This window comes from Chaetura pelagica, unplaced genomic scaffold (genome assembly GCF_000747805.2).
Source record: "Chaetura pelagica isolate M959 unplaced genomic scaffold, ChaPel_1.0 scaffold3, whole genome shotgun sequence".
Classification (NCBI taxonomy): domain Eukaryota; kingdom Metazoa; phylum Chordata; class Aves; order Apodiformes; family Apodidae; genus Chaetura; species Chaetura pelagica.
The window spans coordinates 10,645,832-10,670,941 of NW_009952974.1; the positions used below are offsets into that span (position 1 = coordinate 10,645,832).

At 39.6% G+C, this 25,110-nt stretch overlaps 2 protein-coding genes across 2 annotated transcripts in view; one reads left to right on the forward strand and one right to left on the reverse strand.

Annotated features, from left to right (window-relative positions):
• Positions 1 to 23,494, reverse strand: part of STK39 (serine threonine kinase 39) — a 104,959-nt gene extending 81,465 nt beyond the window's left edge. Inside the window, exons 1-2 of the mRNA XM_009996295.1 lie at positions 23,439 to 23,494; positions 7,596 to 7,687 (exon numbers count right to left, since the gene is read on the reverse strand). Of these exons, the coding sequence (XP_009994597.1) occupies positions 7,596 to 7,687; positions 23,439 to 23,494 (148 nt within the window). The remainder of the gene's footprint in view (positions 1 to 7,595; positions 7,688 to 23,438) is intronic.
• A 143-nt stretch (positions 23,495 to 23,637) lies between these two features.
• Positions 23,638 to 25,110, forward strand: part of CERS6 (ceramide synthase 6) — a 102,833-nt gene continuing 101,360 nt past the window's right edge. Inside the window, exon 1 of the mRNA XM_009996296.1 lies at positions 23,638 to 23,715. Coding sequence (XP_009994598.1) covers positions 23,638 to 23,715 — 78 coding nt within the window. The remainder of the gene's footprint in view (positions 23,716 to 25,110) is intronic.

Sequence of the window (25,110 nt, forward strand, 5' to 3'; positions counted from 1 at the left end):
CGGAGGGTGGCGGGGTGAGGGCGCGGGCCCGGCCGGCAGAGCCCCCGCCAGAGCCCCCGGCGCCGGGAAGCGGGACGGAGGTGCTGGGAAGCACCTGTTAGGCCGGTAACGCGAGCACAGCGGTGTCTTGCGAAGCGCTGCTCCCGGCACACAAGTGCTCCTGCCCAGGGGACGGCTGCGAGGTTACTTGTCTTTGCGTTTGAAGTTGTGGAAAAACCGCTGGTTTTCATCACGGTGAGGGCTCCAGTCCTGCGAAGTGGCTCAGGCACCGCTGGCTGCTCGCGGCCCTCGGCACGGATGTTGCCTCAGCTCGCGCCACCAAGGACTGTTCTTGGCTCACCAGAACCAAGTGGTTTCAACAAATAATCAATAAAAGAATAATAACGATACTCCTGCTCCCTGTTACACGAAATGAGATTTTAAAAAGCTGTGGTTAGATGATCCTCTGCTATTAATACAAATTATTTTTTCTCCTCACCATGTTAGTAGTGTCACTTCTTGTATAATATCAGCAGGATTTTATTTAATATGAAAAATTGAGAAAATAGCTACTGGTGCAGTCTATAGCCTCCTTCTAACCTTTATATTTTAAGACTTAGGGAGATCTGGAAGAGTGGTAAGAAAACACTTGCATAGATTTTTAAATTTTGCTTCCTACTACAGCAGAAATTTAAGGTAATTAGAACTAATAATGAAAATAAGTGAGCAGAAAGCTTTCAAAGTCAGCACTGATTGAAAGTGAACCTGAATCTCACAAACTGTTGGGAAGTTTGATGAAGTGTGATTTAATTAAAGTCAAAAGGTACAGATAACCTGTAAGGTATTTTATTCAGTTCTAGTTCAGGATAACCCTCTTTTACTATCTTAACTTTTTTGTGTAGTATATTCAGTGAAGACTTTCAGTTTATAGAAGGTTATTCCAAAAAGGAAAGCAAGTTACTTCTGTTTTGTTGTGTGGCTGAGAAAGCTGAAGGAAGAATAAATGCCAAACTGCTACTTAATGTTTCATCAGGTGTATCGGCAACTTGAAAATCTGAATTTCCATTTTCTCACATGCCACAGTTAAGCTCAGTATAGGGGCTCCTAGTAGTAGAAAAAATATTGCACATTTTTGTGCTAAAATAATTATTCCTCTCAATCTCATATCTAAAAGCTAAGTGATTAAAGTATTTTCATATACACACATTACAAATTATCTAAAGGTCAGCAAGACTTGGAAGAGGAAGTATTAAATTGTCATTCAATATTAAGCTTAACCCCAAGACTAGAAAAACTTGTTAGTAGAGAAGACCTTTCTGCCAGCAATAACATGAAAAAAATTAGTAAGACAGCAACAGCACAGGCCAAATCAATCAGCACAGAAAAATGGGTTACTCACTATTGATGAAATAACAGCCAACTTCTCCATCTGTACTCTGTTGTTGTGGGTGGTAGCAGGGGGGCAGGGGGTGGTTTATGGTTCCTGAGTCATTAATTTCTGTGATGCTCCTGACATATCACTATTTAAACTGCTGGTTTACCTCTGATACCATTATAGTAATTTTTGTCCCACTTATTGTCCCACTAATGCTACAACCTTGGGAGTTTTTAGAGTGTTCTTCACATTTTCTTGAAACGAGCAGCTTTTACAGGAAGAACTTTGCAGGATAGTAATTTTATAAACAGTGGGACCTGTGGGAAATGTTCCGTGGTTTCAGGATACAACTCAAGAAAAATATCAGAGCCTCAGAGGCGGGTAAGATGATAGAAAAAGCAACAGCAAGACCTTGAAACGAATAGTAAGCCGGTTTCAGCAGGCCAAGCTGCCTTTGAAAAGCAGGTCCCCTGCTGGAGACATGGAGGAAGAGCCCTGCAGTGCTGAAGGCTCTGCTGTTCAAAGCATTGCAGGCAGTCGTTCTTCCGCAAGACTGTTCAGACACTGAAAAGTGTAGCACTCTGCAGATTTGGGAGATTCCAGAGAAGGAGCTAGGGCTCACTTAAAATAACTGTTCTCCGAAATGAACACAGTTGTGCTGGTTTTGGTTTCGATAGAATTAGGTTTTTTCATAGTAGCCAGTATGGGGTTGTGGTTTGGATTCATGATGAAAGCAGTGCTGATAATGCACAGATGTTTTGTTATTGCTGGGCAGTGTTCACTTATAGTTAAGGCCTTTTCTGCTCCTCACTCCACCCCACCAGTGAGTAAACTGGGGGTGCACAAGAGGTGGGACAGAGCTGTGAGAGCTGAATCTAACTGTCCAAAGGGATATTCCATACTATATGACATCATGTTCAGCATATAAAGGTGGGGGAAGAAGAAGGAAGGAGGACACACACACACACACATTTGGAGTGATAGTGTTCGTTGTCCCCACTAACTGTTGCACATGATGGAGCCTTGCCTTCCTGGAGATGGCTGAACACGCCTGTGGCGGGGAAGTAGTGAGTGAAGTCCTTATTTTGCTCTGCTTGCTTGCACAGCTTTTTATACTTAATCTCAGTATTTATCTCAGTCCATGAGTTTTCTCACTTTTACTCTTCCAATTCTTTCCCCTGTCACACCAGGGGAGAGCAAGCAAGAGTCTGCCTGGTGCTTAGTTGCCAGGTGGCTTTAAACCACGACAACAGTTCACTACAGTCCTGTCTGAACATGATTTGGTCTTTCCTAATGCTTGAAGACACAGGGCTCCAGGAGATGTTCTGGGTCACAGAGTCAAATTATCAAATGATTTATTCCAAAGTGGAAAGAAGGCTTTACATAGCCAGGCTGCAATCAGAACTGGCAATATCTAAAACACTGTAAGCCACTATGGAAGAAGAGTTAAGCCAATGCTCAGATCTTTTGATAGTCCCCAGCATTACCTTCTGCAGATAGTAGGGGAGGAAAAAAAGGTTAGAGCAAAATAACTTGAACTTCATTTCTAGGTTCAAATAACATTAGTGTTTATAATAACATTTCAGACCTGTTAATTAGCTTTAAACATAAACATACCCATGTAAAGGCAAAGACAAGCATAAGGACTGGGGTTCACAAGCAATGGTACATACACACTAATAGCATGCAGAAGGGGTAGCATCCACTCCCTTTTTTTTTAGTAGAAAAATAGCAGATGCAAGCTGAACAGTCATGTAACCTAGCATAGACTGAACTAGGGAAGGAACTATTCTCTCTACTAGCACTTCTACCTCAGAGAAACAAGTGAAGTAAAACGATCCTCACTCCCCAAAAATGGCCTAATGTTGCTGTTATGACTATTAGATGTTGTAGCACAGCTCACTGCAATTATGTACATAAAGTTTGAAAGCTTTTAATTTGCTAGTGGTGAGAGATGACTGTGCTTTAAATGACATTATGAGATATGAAGGCTGACACAACATCAGCTTTCTATCTCCCTTTCTCTTCTAGTGAATGTATAGTTATATGGGTAACACACCTGTCATTATCACTACAATGCTTGCTTTCATTAAAGTTTGCAGCCTAGATTAGTTTCTGCTCACACAGAAAACTTAAGAATCTTCTTGGCAATTCCCATTACAAAAATCATCTTACTTAATACACTGGAAAACCTTTGATTTAGAAGTCAGTTTCAGCTGTGTTCTTACTCAGTCTCACTGAAGTTAATGTCTAGCAGAGCATAATGACCTTAGAAAATAAACCACTTTTATTTTTTCCTAGATTGAAGGCCGTGATGCCTTTGTCTCTCTTCTTCCCTCCCTTCCTTGTAAACCTTTGCAAGCTGTTCTACTCAGCAAATGGACTCCTTAAACTCAGGTAAGGACATTTTGTCTTCTGGATATTAATGACCACTGAACCAGTAACCATTAAGCTAGTATTTATTGTTATATAGTCAAATAGGCCCTTTAATTATTTCCTTATAAGCCATACCCCATGCTGTTACTGGTCTTTGCATTAGTAACTTTCATTGCCTTTCTGGTAAGGACAGTCAGTGCCATAACACGTGCCACTGTGACTAGTGATTTTTTCTATGAGAAACAGAATGAACTACTGTTCTCTTTCATGGGAACACCAAACACTTTTCTTCAGTATTTTGTTATTTGACCATCCTATTTCTCAGGCTGTAGATACAGGAAATTCTCACGTCTGTGTGAGCACCCCTCTGGATGTGAGGAGCCTTGACAGGCATACCGAAGACATCACTTAAAAGAATAATGGAACCTATATGAGCTTCTCTGCAGAGCTGGAGAGCAAACACAGCCTCTCTCTTGATGGAAATCTACCACCAGCTTAGAAACTACTATCTCACTCCAGCACCATAAGCACTCATTACCAAAATCATGATGGCACACCAATGATTATACATTTCAAACATTCAAAATTCAGAGCTGTGCATACATTTAGAATATTTACACACTAGCTATTAATGTATTGGCAACAATAACCTTTTTGCAACGAATGCCTTTTAGAACCTGCAGCAATCACAGTTTAGGCTATGATGGTTTGAATGAATTTTGGATACAGTCACCATGAAGATGACAGTGGACTAAAGATTATTTTTACTTCTTTTGAACTCCAGTTTAATGTCATTGAGATGTTGTGGAACTGTCTGGCTTGCTCAGGCTTTTAGAAGGAATTAATTCTCTGTAGCTGTGAATGAATAAAACTCAAACACATGAAAGAGTTGAACTAGGAACTTCCATGGCTTCCATCACTGTAGAACATGAACCTCTCATGCATATTAATACATTAATCTTCACATGCCAAAAGGCTGGAGAGTATAATTATCTCAATTTCACAACTGGAAACAACAAAAGCTTAAGGGATTTGCTAAAGGTCATACAAGAAGTCTGCAGCAAAACTGAGAATATAACACATTTTTTAAGAATGGGATTTCACACAGCCTCTCAGCAAGATCAAGGACCTAATCTGACTAATAGCTAGTTCCTGGTTTGGTTCAGCTGAAAACATTAGCTAGTTCACTGGTCAGCCATAAAAGTGATAGAGGGGATAAACAGGAGAGATGAGGAAAATGTGGCAAATAGTGGGTGTGAAGGACCTGGTATTTCCTCACACGAACATGAAATGCCCTTTAGGTCAGCAGACAAAACTGACCTAAAGATGGCGGCATATTCCTCCTCCTCCCCTCATAAATAAGTAACCAAGGTATACCCATATATAAGTATTAAGACATAAGTTCTTGTTATTTGATGCTTAAAAAATATTTCACAGCTCGTATGTGCTTTACTTACCCTTTTTGAACCTCCTGCCCCCAAATTGCTTTGTTTTCCCCACAATAAACCGAGCATTCGTAAATTCTAATTGGAGATTGGCTGCTGTTATTGGAAATATTAGTAAGCACTGAGCAAGTTACTCACTCGAAAGTTCAGTGCCGAAGCTCACCAATCTTCTGTGAGAAGCGATCGCCACGTGGGGACCTCTCAGCAGATCTTGATAAGCTAAATACACTCCAAAAAGGAGATATAATAGGTCGTGGATCGCAACAGTTGAATTACATTTTTAATGCCTTAACTGGCACTTTAATCTTCCTAGACTGGAGACTAGTAATTAGTTACCAGATTTTTGTTTCAGACGTTAGTCCATAGCTTGTCTTCGTTAAGAGTGCTTATTGTACTAAAATAAAAGCCTAATTTGGCAATATACAGGAAAACATATTTGGAAATGGTGCCAGTTAAATGCAGTTTTTCCTCTGTTGGTAAACAAGTCCTAGTGTAGGCACAACTTTGTCTTACCGGTGATTACAGCAACACATAGTATAGTGCTGGTATGAAAGTACTCTGACTGAGGTCATAACACTGCCACAAAGCATCAACTGAAGTGTAGTTCTGGCGTGTGATCTTTGAGTGGCACCAGAGAGAGCTGTATAGGAAGAGGATGCTACAAGCAAAGGGAGCGAGCACAGCCCAGGGTGAGTATTTCTGGGTAACAAACAAAAGGCAAGAATAGGCTTTGATGGGAAGAATGAGGCAGCTGGAAGCTCTGGGACAGCTGAATATCCAACAGTACCAAAGACAACGGGAAGATACTTTAACAGAGCTTTCACTTGAATCAGCAGTGTCAGTGAAAAATCCCCCTCTTGGAGGATCACCTCATTTCCTATAGTAACTAGAACATGTTTAACACATCATGCACATCAGACACTGTTTACTTGGAGTAAGTTTACTTCAAAGTTTATTACAAAGACTTGATCAGTGAACTGCCTATATATTTAAAATGTATGGGTGAGATGTCTTTTAACCAAAGGAATTGGAATTATAAGGGAATATGCAACCTGTTTAAGCTGTGTGCCTTTAGGAACTTACTCTGGTTTCCTACAGTGGGTTGAGTTGTGGCTGGAACTGTGAACAAAAACTTCATTCCCAGTCTTTCAGTAATCCTGGATCTTGGCTAACTTGCTGACGTGCTGAGACAACTGAAGTCGTCCGCTCCAGGAAGAAATCTGCAGAAGGTGGAAAACACCCTGATGTTCCACGTGGGACTGAGAACCAGCACAGCCCTGAGAGGAGAAAGGCAGCAAAGCTCAACATTTGCAGATAGTTCTAACAACAGCAGAAATGAGGGCAATACCTAGGAAAATCAAACAAATGCCATGAAAGCCATTGCATTCATGAGTGAACCAAAGCAAAAGCAGACAGATAAATAATTATTAGACCAAAAAAAGTAGATTATTGACTTGGACAAAACATGGAGTGTGATTGCCGAAACTATATATGAAGAGCAGAGCCTGCAAAGTTAAAGCCATTAACACAGGTTGGGACAGGAGATCCTCAGTTCCCTTTACCAGTTCTGGAGCAAGATCCCACCCCTATGTCCACTTTTTTTAAAAGACAGAAAAGCACTGATCTGTAAGATGATAGAGAAAAAATATTAAAAATTATAGGCTGTGTGTGGATTTAAAAAAGAAAAACAAGTAAAGTTTTGTATTGGCCTCATTGTAGTTCTGTGAATACCAGTTTACCAGTGGAGGCTTGTGGTATGCTGCAGAGACAACTTTCATGGAGACAAAAGACTATGTCCTTGTGACCAAAAAAAAGGACCATGGGTAAAATCTTTCTTTGAGTTCTTTATGTTTATGGTAAAATTCATAATTTAATATGCTTAATCTGCTGGAAAAGTTATGAAAAAGAAGTATCTCAGCTAAGCAGCTGATTGACAAACTCGGACTTACTCAGCTAGATAAATATTCTAGGTTGCAGTTTATGTGGCTCAAGTTTGAGCAGGTCACAATCAAGTTGGTAATTTTTTCCCTTAATTCAGTGTGGTAGCTGAAAGCAATTTTAAAGTAATGCCATCCATGATGAAAGGGATTATAGTGAAACAGTGTCAGATTCCATTTCATTGATGCCATATCCCGTTATTTAACAGTGCAAAGTATAATTTAACAGTTCTAACAATGAATCACTGTTCATTACCTGTGGATGTTTTTGATTGAAAACTCCAAACTAGAATACTAATCATGAAGAAGCTGGAGGCAGAAAAAAGGGTGGGATGTGCGAACCTATAAGAAACAGAAAACCTCAAATAACAAAAATAGTCAGTACCTCAGAATTAAAATGGAAATAAGTCATCACATATATCGAAGATGACAAATAAGATCACCTCTAGCAAGAGTAAGAGAAACTAACATATGGCATCTTACCCAGCTCACTGAAAGAGAGAGGCAAGACATGTACAGAATGAGATGTAGGAGTGATGGCTTGCTGCCGAACTGAGGTGAGACCACCAAATCCCCTGATACAAAAAAAAGCAGAACAAATTAGTTTTCCATATCAACCATGACCGTGATATTTCATCTGAGAATCACTGTCAATTTTAAAGTTGTAAGCCATCTAAGTAGTCTTCATTTGTCACTTGAAAATTTTAAAAATACCCCTATATTTTTAAACGTTGTTCAGAAAGAAAGTTGAAGCACTAAAATCAGCTAAGGACTTTCTTACGGTCATTTATATCACCTCAACAGAAGGGCAGGATCTCCTTTCTCTGCCACAGGCTTCTTAGCAAGCGATATCTGAATATATTCCAAGAATCTATTAATACTGTGGTTCAGGAAGATGAAACAGGTTTTGTACTTGCTTTTACATCTGATAGTTTTTTCCTAATAGCCAGAAACATAGTAGCTTTTAATAATGAAAAAGGAAATGAGTATTTCCTCCACTGCTTTGTAAGACAAGTAATAAAGTATGAGCTCTTTTTTGTTAACTCTGCCAAGACTCCCCGCAAGTGACAAGATATTAAGGGCTTTTTCTTGTCTCTTCCTTAAAGGGATAAGTTTATGTTGTCTCTTTTTTTGTACTTCTGAAGTTATATAAGATTATTTTTTCACTACTTGAAACAGTGCAATATGTAAACTCAAAATATGTAGGAGTTACAAGAGTTTAAGATCTCTTTTTTCTGCTGCGGAAAAATGCTATTTTTAATGAAGCAAACAACAGGAAAGGTGGGGTTTTTTTCAGACAAATCATGTGCATATTGATTTATACTGTCTGATAGATTTCATTGTATGAATACTGTATTGAACAGTTAAACAATAGCAAACATACAGAGACATAAAATAGAAAATATATTTACTATTCAGATTCAGATTTTGTCTGCCAAATTCCTTAAACAATAAAGACTTTTTAATTAGTGCCTTAGATTCTGGGCTGTGAAGTAAATTAACTACTTTAGGCTTACACAAGATTTTACCACAATAAGTACACACAAGTAATTTTGGTTATATTTGCTTAAATTACCATCTGCACTGCAGATAGTACTAGTCCTCTTCAAAGATGCTTAGAAATTCTGGCAAAGTACTTATCCAACTGTGTAACTTCCATCAAGCATTGGTATATGAACTAGTCCAAAAGCCAGAGCAAAAAATTAAATAATTTTAAATGTTCTTTATGCCCAACTGAGCAATATTTCAGGTTAAAACAAAACAAAAACAAAAAACAATACAAACAAACAAAACCCCCCAAATACTTAAAAAATTACACAAAGAAAATGTTTGTCAGGTATATTTTCAGAGAACATAAAGGCAACTCACAAGAGGTGCAAGATGCAGTCCTAGTATCTCAGACTCACCAGCATTGATATAAGTGAACCATGAGGCCCTTCAGGAAACTGCCCCTGCTGACTGTGATGGACCCCAAGCTAGAAATAGTGCAGCTCACTTACCACCACCATTGGTACTGTTTCCTTAGGGCACATATCCAACCATATTTAAACATATGCAATTCAATGATAATGTGAGATCTCTGAACAAGCCTCAGGGTTCAAAACTCACTATTACTTTTAAACCCGAAGAACTATTACTTTCAAATGAGAGGTTTCATAGCAGAAAGAGCCTATGTTTTCTCAAGTTTTGAAGTATTTTTAACCTTGTGCCCCTGAAAGTTGACAAGCTGGCTAGCCTGGATGCTAGAACCACTTGCTTAATGGAAAAAGAATACCATAGGCAGACAGACAGGCTTCCTCCAGCTGCACAGTCAACATGATCTCCACCACTCCATCAGTCTTAAGTCTCTCTGCAGAGAATGCCACCGAACATCATTTAGCAGCACCTCCAAACTGCAAGGAGGCAATAAACTGATTTCAAAGCACCTGTGACTCACTCAGCCAGGTGACAACGACAGTGCAAGCTACACTCTGTAACCAGAGGCAAATGGACCATCAGTTTCTAGAGTCACAGGTTAAGGTTTAATTCCTACTCTTGTCTACTCTTTGTTTGTCAGTTCAGCTGTCTAAGCAATTTGCAGAAACTTGAATTATTTTTAACAGGTAGATGTATACAACTTTTTGCTACTTATAGTCTGTTCAGAGTCAAAGAGATTTTGTTAAGATTATAGCTTATATGTAATTTGATATTCTCAGCTACAAGATTGTGGGAAGGAGTAAGTTCTTATCATTCTGACTGATACTTTTGAAGGCGATTAAGAGGAAAGAGAAGTTTTTAGGTCAAAAATTCTTCAGTTCTGAAGTAGAAGAAGCAAGCTTGAAGATGGGTGCAGGTCAGAACCAGAAAGAGCTGGCAAGGACAGGAATACATCTTGCTTTCAGGGGAGTGTTTTCCAGGAACAGTCACTGCATCTCAGGACTGCTTTCCAGAGATGAGTCTAGGAAGAGCAACATGTAATTTCACTGCCTATTAAAAATCATAAATTCAGTACAGATAATTTTTTGCAAACCATGCTTGCGGTTCCAGAGCTGCTGACTCTACGTCCTGCAGTCCTGACAGCTTCTCTGCCTCCCCTCCTTGATGTCAGGCATCTGTGCCTCACAAGAGCCAGTTATCCTTTTCCTTCAACTTATTTAAAGGGTTTAAACTCCAAGTAGTTTCCCCCTACCTGTATTTTGCTTGAGGTCTAGTGACTCTGTTCCAGGACTGAAGAAAGTCCATGTGTTCAAAAACTTGTTTATTCTCTCCAGCAGCATTGGCACTCTATAGAAGATTTGATCTTTATCCCACCATATCTTTATGGTACCACACCTTACTCTTCCATATACCTCAATTACTTTTCCCTGGGGACTATTTCTGGGATTTATCACAGACCAGGGAGCACATGTGCAGTTAGGTGCGTGCAAGGGAGAATACATCTTGTGTTTGGTTTTAGCATTGGCTGTATTTCCAGACTTGGACCTTTCTGGAAGGTGACTGTGTACAAGTGTTGTCTATCAGGGAGCAGCAAGGGCTGGTTAAATTAGGCCCTAATTAAAAGTATTAAACACCTAATATAGAGGAAATACTGCAATGCCATAGAAGAGAGAATATGGAGAATTTCCCAACATTATGTTAAGTGATTTTCAAACCAAATGTATTTTCAGGGTATATATCTATATTGAGATCAATGAGTTTATTTTATACTGGGAGGGGGAAGAAATAAAAAAAAAAGAGAGATTTCCTTAAATAGCAGTTTGCCATTGCAGGACATAATAACCTTGAACATTGATGTTACTGTGAGATTTTTTTAATATGACCCAGATGGCATTAAGTTCAAGCTCTCACTCAGATATGTATTCAGCAAAAAACATTAGGGTTTTAATGCATAGATAATAAGGTTCAATCTTGCATCCTTTGAAGATGATGTTTTTGTCATCTGGAAAACACAGCTATTAGAGCGCACATGAATTAACATATGTGCCTTGGTACATATTTATACATGAATTTTATGACCAACATGGCAGTCCAGCATCTCTAATTGGTTGCAAGTAGAATAGCCTGTGTCAGCTCCAAAAGAACATTTGTATTTGGCCATGAGAGCATAGACATCCTCCCTTGCTCTTGAAAATATAGCTATATGCACTAAAGCACATGAGCTATTGAATTAGATTGCCAGTAATGTGCATTTTAAAGGGACTCTGAATATGCACTGTAACATGGTCAATAAAATACACTTGTAATAACCTGTCAATGAACAGGATAAATTAGCACATCTGAAAATATGGAGGGTGTCTGCCTCAAGTATTCAAGGTTAACTATTCATTTTTAATCTTAGAGTCTATTTTCACCCTGCTATATGAGCATTAGCATAATTGGATACACGTCAATGCATGAATACTTCAGAGAGGAAGCACTAACTGATAGTTACAACAAAATATTAAAACAGTGACTGAAGATACTTCTTTATAAACGTATCTCATAGTATGTTCGAATTGATTTCATAGTACTGAGCTATCCTAAAGGGGTACAGTGACACCTAGTTAATATTTGCAGCACATTGTGTCTGTGTGAAAAAAAGCGCTAATAGAATCCTAAATTATTAGTACCCACATGTCTTCTGTAGTGTGACTTATGAGGAACCGTCCATGTTGCCATAAAGCATTATATGGAAACACAGGAATATGGGCTGTTATCAGTTTGTGCCCAAGTCTTATTTTTAGTAACAGTTTTCTGTCAGATAACTCACGATCAAAAAATGCATCTGGGGCTAGTATTGTTTCTCTGGAGTTGACTCTTTAACGTGATGATCAAGTCTGAGACAGTTTCATTACACCTGAAAACCCACTACTTCTCATACAAATAAATGAAATTAACAAGGAAGAGCATTCTGACTTTTGGCAGCAATACCAACAACTACTTTGCCTGCAGCTGCTGTAGGAAGACTGTAAGATAGAAAAAAAAGAGAATGATGTGAAACAGCTCCTTCTGAAGGAATTATTTTTTATTCAAACTCACTTTAGTGTCAGTGCCAACAAGCATCAACTGGTGGAGAGGAATGTGCTGCACACATGGAAGGCTCAGCAGTGGCAGCAGGACCAATGCCATCTTTCTAGAGGTCTCTGCAGAGTTCTCTCCCCTAAAATCATGCAGGAGAAGTACAGGAAATTGAAACCCCTCCTGTAACTTTCACGGTTCCCATTGCTGCTGCTGACTAAATAAGTTCACTGAAGTTACTCAGAGTCACAGCTGCTTTTGCTTCACTCTTAGTCTGAGCACTTAGACATGCACAAACATGTACTAAATCAGGCTTCAGGAAGCTAAAACTCCCTTTTGTAGCTGCTGTAGAGCAGGTGATAACTGGCTTGCATAAGGATACATTCTCAGATATATTATTTCTTGGTAGTGGGTTGCTGCTGGGCTCATTTAAGACAATCAGTAGATCCAGCTCACAAAGTAGGTAAGCAGAGACTCACCAGAGTATGTGCTTCTGGAGAAGCATGGGGGCTTTATTTTAATCGATTTCACTTGGTGTAATTGTGCTCCTAACAAGCACTGGGAGAGCATTATTCTCCATGATCAATGAATCTGGCATGACAGAGGGTTGCAAGTATGCACAGATGATCTGGTGGTGCTGAAATCATGCTTGACAATGCGTCCTCCTGTTGCAGGTTCTTGAATTTTTGAGATAGCTTTGCTCTTTTTCCGCAGGGAGATTGATTTGTATTTGGGGCAATGGGAGGGCAATGGGAGGGCATTGCGACAGTGCCTTCTAGTGAGGAGCAGGCTAGTTGAGTGTAGAAGGAAGTAGTTTGTAACCACTTGCGTTTCTCAAAACACATCAAAATAAAAATTGCTCTGCTTACAACAGTATTTCAAAATTAAGCTGTTTCTTAAAAACAATTACACTTCATCCAGCTGTAGTTATTGCTAATGTGACACTTAAATGGTGAACCATCACCCAGTAACTGCTTTTGTTCTGGTGCAATGACAGTGGTTTATCAAGTGCCAGCTTCTCAGGCTAGACACTGGGATTTATGCTAGTGTTAATTTTAACCAGCTCATGACTGCAAACTTTTAACAGCTTGATTTTCACTGGGATTTGAAAAGGTGTTAGTAAAGAGTGCATTAAAGCTTTCTCTAGCAGAGTCTCAGTGGAATAAGTACAGCTACAGGGTTTGTATCAGCTGCCAAGTGAACTGAAAGATTTTTCATGGTGGGGTATCCCTTTCTTCCAGTTCCCAGCCTGGCAAGATAGATCTGATCTGGCTGCCAGTATGTGCCACTGCCTGAAACTCCTGCATGCCTGAAAGCTGACTATTTCCAGCAGTTGGTTTCTACATAGCATGTGTGCAAGGAGGCCAGATTGCCAAAGAACGGAGCTTGTCTCACAGGTCGGCCAGATCACTCAGATTTCTAGGGGATTGGGCAATATCAAAGATTTATTTCCAGCGTGCTACCTTCCTGCCAGAACCTAGTCAGCAGACTCCCTAGTAATCATGATTAGGCTTTTATTGAAAGTGTTGCTTCACTTTTGTATAAGGTACACCTAGACATCTGGCCCTTGGGTTAAGTTTAACATATGGTAGATGTTGCACATTCCTTACTAAATTGTCAGCTAGTGTGAATCCAGGAGCAATGCCCTAGAAGAACCCTGTATATTTGCTACATTAATGTATGCAAAGCAGTTGGAGTGAAACAGCTTCTCCTTCGGGAAATGTTTCAGAAAAGAAATTAACATGTAATGACAGCTCCAAGAGTCCACTAAGTGAAAGGCAGAGGCTCCTGTTATGCCTTCTACAACCATAGGGCAGTGGCAGCATGTGGGCAGCAGCCATTGCTCATCCCTGTGGTTACTTTCCCTCCTGACATGTTTGCACAGGTGGCATGACAGTCTGCAGTTTTCTTTGAGAAGGGTGTGAATTGGTTACATCAAATTGCTGCAGTCTTCTTTCATCAGCAGCTGCAAAAGTGACCTCCCCCTAGCTGGTGTATCTGCCAATAATGTGGGAGGCAACAAGGCAGCACCCACAGGGGCCCAGGGGCAGGTGGGATGACATTGCAGCACAGGCAGCCCAGTCAGCCCTGCATCAAAGCCACCTTGCTGGGTGCTCCACCAGGGACAGCCCTGCTGTGGGGCACCCTGGCAGCAGCACCAGGTGGGACTCAGTCAGGAGATCATTTCTGTGCATCTGGGCCACCTGGTGCTCTGCAGTCTGCTCTCCCCCATGTTATGGCATCAGAAGACAAAGAATTCAAAAGAAGCATTGAACAGATTTTTCTCTAAATAAATCCCAGTGTTAGGAGCCTGAAGCAAGATAGAGCAGCAACGCAATTATTTTTTTCTCCAAGAGCTAATCTCCCTTAGTTTCTAGCCTGTCTTTTTGCTGATTCTCAGATCACATGATTTGTAGGTGTTTATTGCTGAAATTTGAAGTGATCTAAAACTGAATGCTCAAATTTAGTATAACTTTCAGAACTAAGTTATTCAGACATTACTGATTTTCTAAGCGGTTAATACTTTTTAAGTACCTTATAATTATTAGCACACTTCATATTTTATAGTTTATGCAGAAATGCCAATTAACCCACACAATGTGCAGTACAGATAGATGAGGATTAAGTCCCTACAGCAATGGGAATAGCAGAGATGCAATGACCTGAAAATTGTATCTAACTTTGCCTGTTATTAACGTAAATTCACCAGTGCAGTGCCTTTCCTCTTTTTATTAATCCTTTATCTCCAGTCCTGGATCTCTGTTGCTTAAGCAATTAGGACAGATAGTTTATACTTTCTTGAATCTTTCAGATCTGACTTCAGACTTGCAAATGCTGCTTGACCAGGCATGATAAACTTGGGGGCATGTGGGGCAGGATACAAACATCTTGCATATATGCAATAAATGTTCAGTTAGGCAGAAAACTCCAAAGCGTGTAAGCAACTAGCTTTCCAGCTCATTTCTTGTGCCTTTGTTTTCATTGCACATTTCAGAATATACAGTGTGTCTTCTTTCCTCAGCGTCAGCCCTTCCACACTCTGTTTTCTCCTTTTGCTGCCTGCTGGTCTGCAAGTACAAGATGTAGTGTAGGACTATGGAGGACACCCTTTTATGTATGGAGCAGAAGCTGATATAGAAGGACTTGTCTGCACTTAACAGGGGCATGGTTCAGGATAGGATGATAAAAATATTTAATAGGAAACAGAAGTAATTTCTTCAGTGCTGTCCCTCTTCTTTCCAGAGGCACAAAGCAAAGGTAGAGTCTACTGTTTCAAGTCCATTTGCTATTGATTGCCATTAATTTTCACACACCTTTGGCTTTTGGGTTGCAATTCAAAGAAACTCAGCTGTCACTGGAGCTAGGCAAATGAACAGAGCTGCAGATGCATGTGGATAGCTGATGAGGAGGATATTTGAAACTCCCTAGGCCCTGATGGGGCTACCAGCATCACCACACAACACCATCAGAGAGAAAGGGGTGCATAACAGAGATTTTGAGAGACTTCAGGGCCAGAGTTGGGCAGTTGTGGCAAATGTTGTGAGTAATGCGTGATTCAGGTTGGTAAAGTAGTTCATTACAATATTGTTCTTTCTCTGTGAAGTTAAGATTTAGCTCAAAATAAACAGAAATACAGCCTTCTGTGTGTCCTTGAAAACAAAAAAAATGCACTATGCTATTTCTGATATTTTATGAGTGTAAAAATTAAGGTTAAGGGCAGCAGGAGGGCTTCACTGAGTTGACAGGAAAACGTCAAAAGCAGTAGGATGCTTATGCTCCTGCTTGGAGTTGCAGGAAGGCTTAGAAATCTTGCCCCACCAGCTGAGATATTTATAACATTATGCTCATTTGTGCATCTCTGAATATAGATAACTTGTCCAGCAGGAGGGGTCTTAAAATTGGTAAAATGTTCCCTCATGAGTCCTGATATCAGAGAGACCTATAAACCTAAAGCTAAATGAACTGATGGAGAGGGCAAGAATCAGAGTGGTAGGAAATAAGCCCATGAGTCACAGCGACAAAAGATCTCTAGGGGTCACCAGCTGACAATATTATAGCAAGTCTATGGAAGGAAATAAATCTAGTGCCTTACTGGGCAAAGTTGATCGGATTAGAGGATTGCTGAGAAGGAGTCAATTAGACTCATCTGTTAAAAATGGAATGACATTAAAAGTAGAAGGTCACATGATTTAAGGATTAGGAATATTAAGCTTAGAAAAATAGCAAACACAGAAGTCAAAACTGCTAGACAGTCTTTTGTGGCACATTATGAATTACAGAGCAGGGGAAGAACAGTGGCATGCAGTTGGCATAGGTATGTAGTCTGTAGTTTAAGCCATGTACAGAGATGAGTTTGTTTTTCTTGTAAAATCACTGAAGTATCTTCAAATTATACTTTGTTTTGTTCTTTCTTTTTCCTCAAAGGCCTTTAATAGCTAGCCTGGGGAAGCAAAGTTTGTTAAAGAATATTTTTCTCAACGTACACCCTGGTATGTGTATTCAGAAACAGCCAAGATGAGAAGAAACGAGAATTTATTATTAAAAGATTGCTGATAATGCAATAGCATCCACCTGGAATGTGTTATCATTCATGCAATGACAGAGGAACAACAATTTGCTAATCTAAGGTAGATCTTGTTTCTGATTATAGTACTTCCATACAGCTAACACAGTTACACTGTAAATTGGGTTGATGTAGCCTTGGCATAAGGAGAGGTGGAAGCAGATTATTTTTGGCCTCTCCAGCAACCTTTTAATCCCAGTTTCTATTAACAGAGGAGTTCCCCTGCTGTGATGTTGTGTCTCCAACCCAAGGTTATGACATTGCCATTCCAAGAAGGGGTAACTGATATTTGCTCTACCAGGAAATCTGGCTCACGAGTGATGGTTAGGTAAACCATAACTCCCACAGCATTCTCCTGGAGAAGCTGGTGAATCATGGCATAGACAAGTATACTTGTCACTAGGTAAAAAACTGGCTGCATGGCCAGGCCCAGAGAGTTATGGTAAATGGGGTCAAATCTAGTTGGTGGCTGGTCACCAGTGGTATCCCTCAGGGCTCAGTTTAGGAGCATCAAGCACTGAGGTAGGTAAAGAAAACCAAAAACAGGTTGGTTTGTTTTTTTTAAGAAAAACAAGCCACAAATCCATTTATCTCCTTCTCAGCATGCACGTTTTATGGCTGGTACCTTTGTCAATTCTTAAAGTTGAAAATCTTGCCCTGGTTTTGACAAAATCCTTGCTCATGCTTATATTTGCTCTATGCTGTGTTTTACTAGATAACTACATAGGCTGGGAATGTTGTGGTAAACATGCTGACTGTCTTCAAAGTTTGTAAGCAATTTTTAAAACCCTTAAAACCCTTCTAATTTCTATTTGAAACAGCCTCTGCCTATATACTCTTTGCTGGTTTCTCTTCATTCCTAGGCTGATTTTTAATCAAACCAGCATGAAATCAAATAGAACATCATAATTCTGTGAGTGCACTAATAAAAAAAAAAACACATTAACCTTCTTAAACAATATTGCAATAAAAATAAACATTTTTACAGCTTAAATTTAGGGAACATTCAGTCTGAATAATACGAGAGTGGAAAAATTATTACATACAAAGGGAAGGACAGAAGAGAGGTAGTCAAATGAGAAAGAAAAATGGCTTAGAAAGCAGTAAAAAGTCCGCAAAAGGAAAGCATTAAAAATGTGGATGCAGAAAGTCAAAGAAATAACAGCAGTTGAAGATTTGAATACATAATTAATATTATTGTAGTACAAAAGAGCACCTGCAAAGCTTTGACTACTGGGTCTTTTTACAGTTTCTGATTGGTGGAAGAGTAAAAGGAGAAAATCGCTATTGCCGACTGTGGTTAAAAGGAGTTGACAAATTGACACCAAGTGCTCCCTCACATGGTGACTGTCCACACTGTTATTAACTTGGTCCATCCTTGAAGATTTGTTTCGTGCTCAGTGGTTCTTAATCCTTAGATCTGTTCTGTATCACATAATAGATTCAGTGAAAGACAATTCAGCACAATAGACTAAATTTACCAGAAAGAACACATTAAAGTATTTTCTGAACTTCTATTTTAAAAGTGATTAGAACTTAAATTTATAGATGCTGACAGATTCTGATGGTGACAAAATGCTAGTATTTATGAATTGGGCTATTCCTTCTTTGTATAATACTACAGGGTCTGAGTCAATTAACTATAGAGTGTAAAACCTTAGAAGATGTGTATTGAAGATTTAATTGTATTACTTTGATCGGACCATCTGCTTTCAGACATATAAAATATTATTGTGATGAAATAAATATATCAAACGTACTACTATGGCACAAGGGAAATCATACATACCTTTATATTGCAACTATCTGAGGATTACAGCTGCTGTATTGTAATTTCACCTTCTGACCAACTTTAAATGGGATCTAAACACCTCTTCAGCAGAAGACATAACATATAACCCAAAATAACATGAGTCTTTATTTTGCCTTACAGTGTACATTTAAGCTAGAAATTACACAACATTTTCATAAGAATAGTAGAACTGCACCCATCCTGTCCCAGTCCAAACCTGTGCTTTAGTGAACTTTAAAAATACAACATAGGGTAGTTAATGTACTTTAAAGAAGTGGCATTAATTTGAAGATGGGCAAATTGGAGGGGTGGGGTTATATTTTGGGACATAGTGCAGCTGCATGTGTCTGGCTCTGCTTAGCCACAGCTTGTGTGAAGAGGTGTTTTGTTTGAAATTGCACAGCTGCAGCATGCTGCCTGCTTTTCTCTGAAAAAGCTTGTTATGGTGCAACTTTGATGCAGGAAAGTTTTGCTCCATAATTGAGCCAGTGAGGTACAATCCAACCCACCTCTATTTCTGCAACTTCTCTTCTGCTCTGAATCAAAGCCACGACATTTCATGAGCAGCAGAAACTGAGCTCCAAAGAAAAACATTGAAGAACCTGAATTTGTGGTGACACTGGAGAGCACTGGCCTCACTCAAGTAAGTTGGGTTCAGCTGGAATAATGTCAGTGCATTTCCCTCTATCCCCTGTCTGCCCCTAAGGGCAGAACAAAACATGTTGTACTTGGTGATCTAATCCACTGGAAGGTGCAACAGGATAAAGAAAGATATTTTTTTACCTTACATTTAACTGTGTCACTTTGACTCCCTTTCTTACTCCCCTCTGCCAGTACTTTGGGTCCCAGCCAGCTGGATCTTCATCTTCTGGTAGAATGCATAGTTAGAAATGAGAACATTGTGGTTTGCTTTATTTCATTTGTTTCTGTGATGAGTTCTTATTTCTAGAAGCATTTCTTGAAGCATTTTCTTCCTGAGATTTAATTACTTGGGGTTTTAGTAAATGAAAATCCCTTTTATTCCTAAACAATAGCAAATAATGACAGTGATAAGCATGTTAGTTAAAAGACTATATTTAACATAAAGTTATACCAATATATATTTTTTTTCCCTATGGAGTATCCTTTCCAAGAAAATGCCATTGTTTTGGAAAAAAATCTTGGTGTTTTGTTTTGTAGTGTGTTTTGTTTTTTTTAAAGCCTGGGAATTCTAATTGATATTATTCAACTATCCTCATTTGCTTGAAGTTCTTCTATTTAATTTAGCTGTCTTGGTACAGATCTCACCCACCAGGGAAGCTCCTGAGCTTTTGCAGCTGTATTTATTCTGGTCTTTTATGAAGTAGGTTAGCGAACAAAATAGTTTTTTTACAATGTACAATTTATGTTTGTAAATTCCCAAGTTATAGCCTGTCCCCCTTCAAGGAGAGACTCCCTCAGCACTGTAACAGAAGTCAGAGTGTAAGGAGGCAGCACTAGCACAAAAAGTGCTTTGCAGTAGTGCTGATCAGCATGCAGTTTGATACCTGAATTCCATATTCTGGAATGATGAAGGCCAAACAGTATCTACTGTTAGCTGGGAAATTAATGAAATAGTACATCTGCTCTGCACCTGATCAAAGGATGGCCCTGCTCCAAAAATTACTTTCTTATTTGTAAGAAATAATATAATAAAAAGGTTCTAGTAACAAAGGTCCAGGAATAATCATTCCCGTTGGTTGATCTGGATCTTTTTTATAAACTAGTGTTTCAAGCACATAAAAACCCAACCTTGCAAAGATGTTTTTGATGAATTATTAGTGAAGTTTCCATAAAACAATTCTAGTGGTCCATTTGGAGCCCTGTGAGATGTAAAATCCTTGAAAAACTTCTCTAAGTTTGCCTTGTTCTTCTGGTAAATATCTACAAACTGTACTCTGGTATTTTTGCTTGAGCCTTTAGAGATAAATTGTTAGCATTGAGATGCTGTGCAGCATCAGTAAGAATATACCAGCTTATTTGCTCTGAATTTTTATGGTCTACTAACAAACTGGCAATCCAGCCAGACAGACATTCTGTAGTCATTTGGTTCCTTTGTATTCAGTTTGCATTTAGTGTGGATTTTTCAGGTGTGCTCAACATTAATTATACAGATTAAGCTAAATTCTGTGCAAATTATTTCCCTTACTGCAAACAGAAGAAGAGTGAGGTCAGCTCTGACACTGCAAATCACATCTGTCATGTTTGGCGGGTACATAAGGGATGCTTGAGGTGAGTCCTCTCTTCTACTAGCACAGCTTAGGAAAAATTAACTTGTATTCCTCTACATGTCTATTGCCTGATGAGGTGGCTTACTGTTCCACTGCACAAACCAACATGCTAATTTTTCTCTTTGTTTATATTACATTATTCATGCAACCTTCCTATTTATGTATAAGGTAAGACTGACAAGTGGATGAACAAACCCTCTTGGCTCCTTTGCTGGATGCTTGGACTGACACCTGTAAATCTGTACACTTTTTAATAAAAAAGACAGTGGCTAAACAAACCAGTACTTATCCCAAAAGGCACTGGGGATGAGAATATATTGAAGGAATGACAAAACACTGGATAGATTTTTTTTGCTGGTTTGTCCATGTTGCTGTGCCCAGACACAAAGTAGCTATCATCCTGGGTTGCCCAGCTGACTTAGCAGGGTGGGGGACATCTTTGGGTGTCAAGGGAGAGGCAAAGGCTCTGGAGAATACAAATGAGCTGCAGCCACTGATTTGAATAAGAGTGTAGCCCACTAGAAAAGGTGAAATTATTACAGTAGCTAAAGATTAAATATACCATTTAATCAATATATGTAACTGTTTTAGATAATAATATAGTACCTACATACACCATCTGATATCTGAAGTATGTTGGTGCTTTTTGTTTTCACGGAAGGAATAAAAACAATCACTTTCTCATAACTAGGGGGAAGAAAATCCTCTTATTTTCTGTGGATTAGTTTTCCAGCACAAACTTGCAAAAGAGAGAACATACACTGTGACAGAAACAAAGCTCCAAAAGCTTGAATTATTGTTCTGTGTTCTTTCTCCACAACTCCAGAGAAAATAGAAGAAGAGTATTATATTTCCAATTCAGGAAATGCTTAAAGCCATACCTAATTTACTGTGTCAGTGCCTGGAATAGCTATACTTTGTAAGAGGGAGGAGATAAGATGGTGTGTCAGCTTCCTTTTGCAGAGTTTTGATTGTATTTACAGGACACAGTAAGTTATGCTCATTGTAGAGCATAAGCAGTGCTAGAGTTACCTCAGCAGCGAGTGTGGCCTATTGAGTTTTAAGCCCAGTTTTCTGGTACCTTTTTCACTTATCTGATTAAGTGCAATAATATGTGACCTACAATCTTGAGAGCCTTGACACTGTCAGTATAGCTAAAGGAATCTTTAAGACTACCTAGAGCTTTAAAGATATATTTGTATCATACAACTATGATGGGTCTGATTTTATCTAATCCTTTGATTAATATTTTACTTCCAATTCACTTAAAAAGTGAAATAACCTTACTCTTGCAGTGTTATTACAAACTAAAAAAAATGAATGCTTTGGTTTGAAAATGTCAGAATAATATATTTTATTGTTTGGGGAAATAAAATGCTAATTTGATAAATTCAGCATGAATTCAGTGATAGCTTCAGTCAAGCCACACATAAGGTTTTGGTGGGGGGGAAAAAAAATCCACCCAGCTTTTCCTGCACAGTTGTGAAGTAAGTGCAGTGAAATTTATAAGGAGGATGTTTAAAACTATGTAATTAGAAAATACAAATGTATTGCCAGCAAGTTACCCATCATCTAGTTCCTAGGCAATTAATAATTTACATCTATGTTTAGTTCTGACAGTAATTTCTGGAGTTCTCAGGATGGCGGTTTGGTAAGACAGTGAGCAACTCCTGAGCTGCCAGCACTGCAGCACAGTTTGCAGCCATGAGATAGGACGTGCTGCTGTGGCAGATGCTCACACTGGCAATGCAAATTTCCTGTAAAGAGTGTGACTGCTTAGCATTGTAGCTGGCTTTTTATGCCAGATTAGCACTCACATTGCATGGAGGATCAGGTATTGTCTGTCCCATCACAGCTGACACAAAGCTGGCACAGACTCCAGATTGCATGTTCATTGTTGAATCAGGCATAACGATATGTTCAGTCCCTGCACAGGTTTCACTGAGCATGGAAACAAGGCCTGGGTACTGAAAATCTTTCAGGATAATTTAGTTAAAAACGGTGTAGAAGATTCTGACTACCCTTACCATAGTTTGTAAAGGGCCTAGTTCAGTGTAGCATGAGCTTGGGTAGTTCAGTGAACTGAAATGAACTATGACTATCGCAATGAGGATGTACATTTTGGCACACTTTCCTGAAAATCTAGAGCAGGAAGCCAAACAAAAGTGAACAGTAAAGACAACTGAAGCATGGAGACATATAGTGACTCAAGTGATTCCTGCTTCCTCCTCTCCTTCTGATCAGTCTTCATAGAGCAGTTTTCTTCAGGTCTTGACTTCAGCTGCAACTCAGCACAAAGCACAACCACTCCCAAGGCTTGTAAAACTCTCTTTCAACTAGAGCTAGTTGTCCACACATCTTTTCATTACAGCCAAACTAATTACCATTGTAATTAGTCTCATTGTAATTTTGTTACTTTCCAAGTCACAAAACTTGTTTGTTTGCCAAGATAAAAAATTTAGAAGGCTGTGAAGTGATGTAACCTGGGAAGACCTACTGTGCTGATGTATTTTAAGCACTATTACACAGAGCTCTGCTAGTGATTTGAATTCAGGGTACATTTGGTAATTGGATAAAGCCAGACTGGATAGTCAGACTAATACAACCCCATGCAGGAGTTGGGATTGATCTGGCTGGCCCAGCATAGCTTCTGTAATTAGGACTGTTAGTGTGATTTTACTTCTTAGGAGAAATTATTAGAGAAGCTGGCAAAACTAGCAGCACAACAAACTAGGGGTTCCTACTGCTCCTGGGACCAGAAGGTAGAAGACATATCAGAAGAACGAGAGCTCAGGGCCATCACGCCTTGTGCTGCTGCTTTCCCAGAGCCAAGGGTTCTCCACCCTCCCCAGGACGGTGCAGATCAGTCATGCAACACCCAGGCAGTTCTTTACCCTACTGCTAGGCCCATCACTAGTAGCCTAATGATTTGGACCTACAGAAATGGGTCTGGCACCGCTACGTTTGCACACATCAGCCACAGCCATCTCTTCTGCTCTGGACCACCCCGTTCAGATTTGGGTAAGAATAAGTCAATCTCATGGGATTGTATTGTTGGCACCTGTGCTATCCGGACCATTAAATGAACTGGCCTAGAGCCTGATGGCAGTTCCCTGAATGTAAGCCTGGTGTTTCTCCAAAATTACTCCAGATGAATTCAGATAAAAAATTTGGCTGGTTGCTTTCAATTCTTTATCAGTCTTTTACAATCAAGAGGTTTTGCCACAGCTTTTCCCACTTTGGTGGAGGAACTCCTCCAGGAGTGTAGCACAGGCTTGTTTGTGCTAACGAATACACAATACAAAACTCAAAGCAGCTGAGAGTTGTGATAGATGCTCCTGTTGACAGCAGATGGATAAATAAACTATGGCAGATAAAAGCAGTGGGCTATTACCCACTGTAAACTACTAAAGCTGCTTTTGAGACACTCCCCCAGTAGGAAAGATCACTGTCAATATCATTCAAGGAAGCCTCTGAGGTTTTGTTATGAGCTTGTAACTTGGGCCATAGTTGCAGCATGAATGTAGTGCTCAAAAACTTCAAATGGCATTTCTGTGCTAAACATCTGAGTTAAACAGTGTGCTGATTTTCTCTGCAATTTTTGCAATAGCTGCTGGAACACTGTCCTGACCAACCAATGTCTTGCGTGTCCCACTACTTACAGCAACTCTACCTTAAAGCAATGTCTAAATACTGCTCATTTTTATTTTTAATCTTTGCTTTGTATGTTTGTATCTATGTGAGAGCAAGCAGAGTTAGTGAGAGGAAAAGAGCAAGCTAGCAAAAAACTTAAAGGCAGGATGATTAAAGGATGATTAAATTCTGAAGTATGCCATGTGCAGAAGTCAGTATCTCTTAGTGTTCAGCAGCCAGCTGGAAAGTGTGATGATACAGGGGAGAAAACTGAAGCCATCTAAAATAAAATGAGCCATGGTAGACAAAACGGTGATGTGACGGGAACAGTGTAACTACTGCTTGAAGTAATTGTGTGTGCCTAGACCCCCATGTGTATAATCCAGCAGTTACAGCTACACTAAAGCCTGCTAGTCACCTCTCCTGTACAGTCTAGTGGATACAACTACAATTTTCCTCTTGCAGCTTGTCTCTTAACGGAACTGGGCAGTGAGACAAGGAACCGAAAGTAAAAATGTATGTAAAGACCAAAAGGGTTGTTTTTGCTTTTTGAACTGGGAGCACAAAGCCACAGACCTAACCTGTTTCGTTGCTGATGTCTGGTGTACACTCAGACACCTTTCCACGCCTCATTTACACCTGTTTGCTGTCCGTGCATGCCGGGTTAAGTCCTTGGATGCTTCAGAGGGTCCTGTCACCCCCGGCAGTCTGGCTGTTCCCAGCGCCCCAGCAGGAGGGCAGAGCGCAGCGCCCTGGCGGGGCTGACTCGCGTGGGGACCGGCC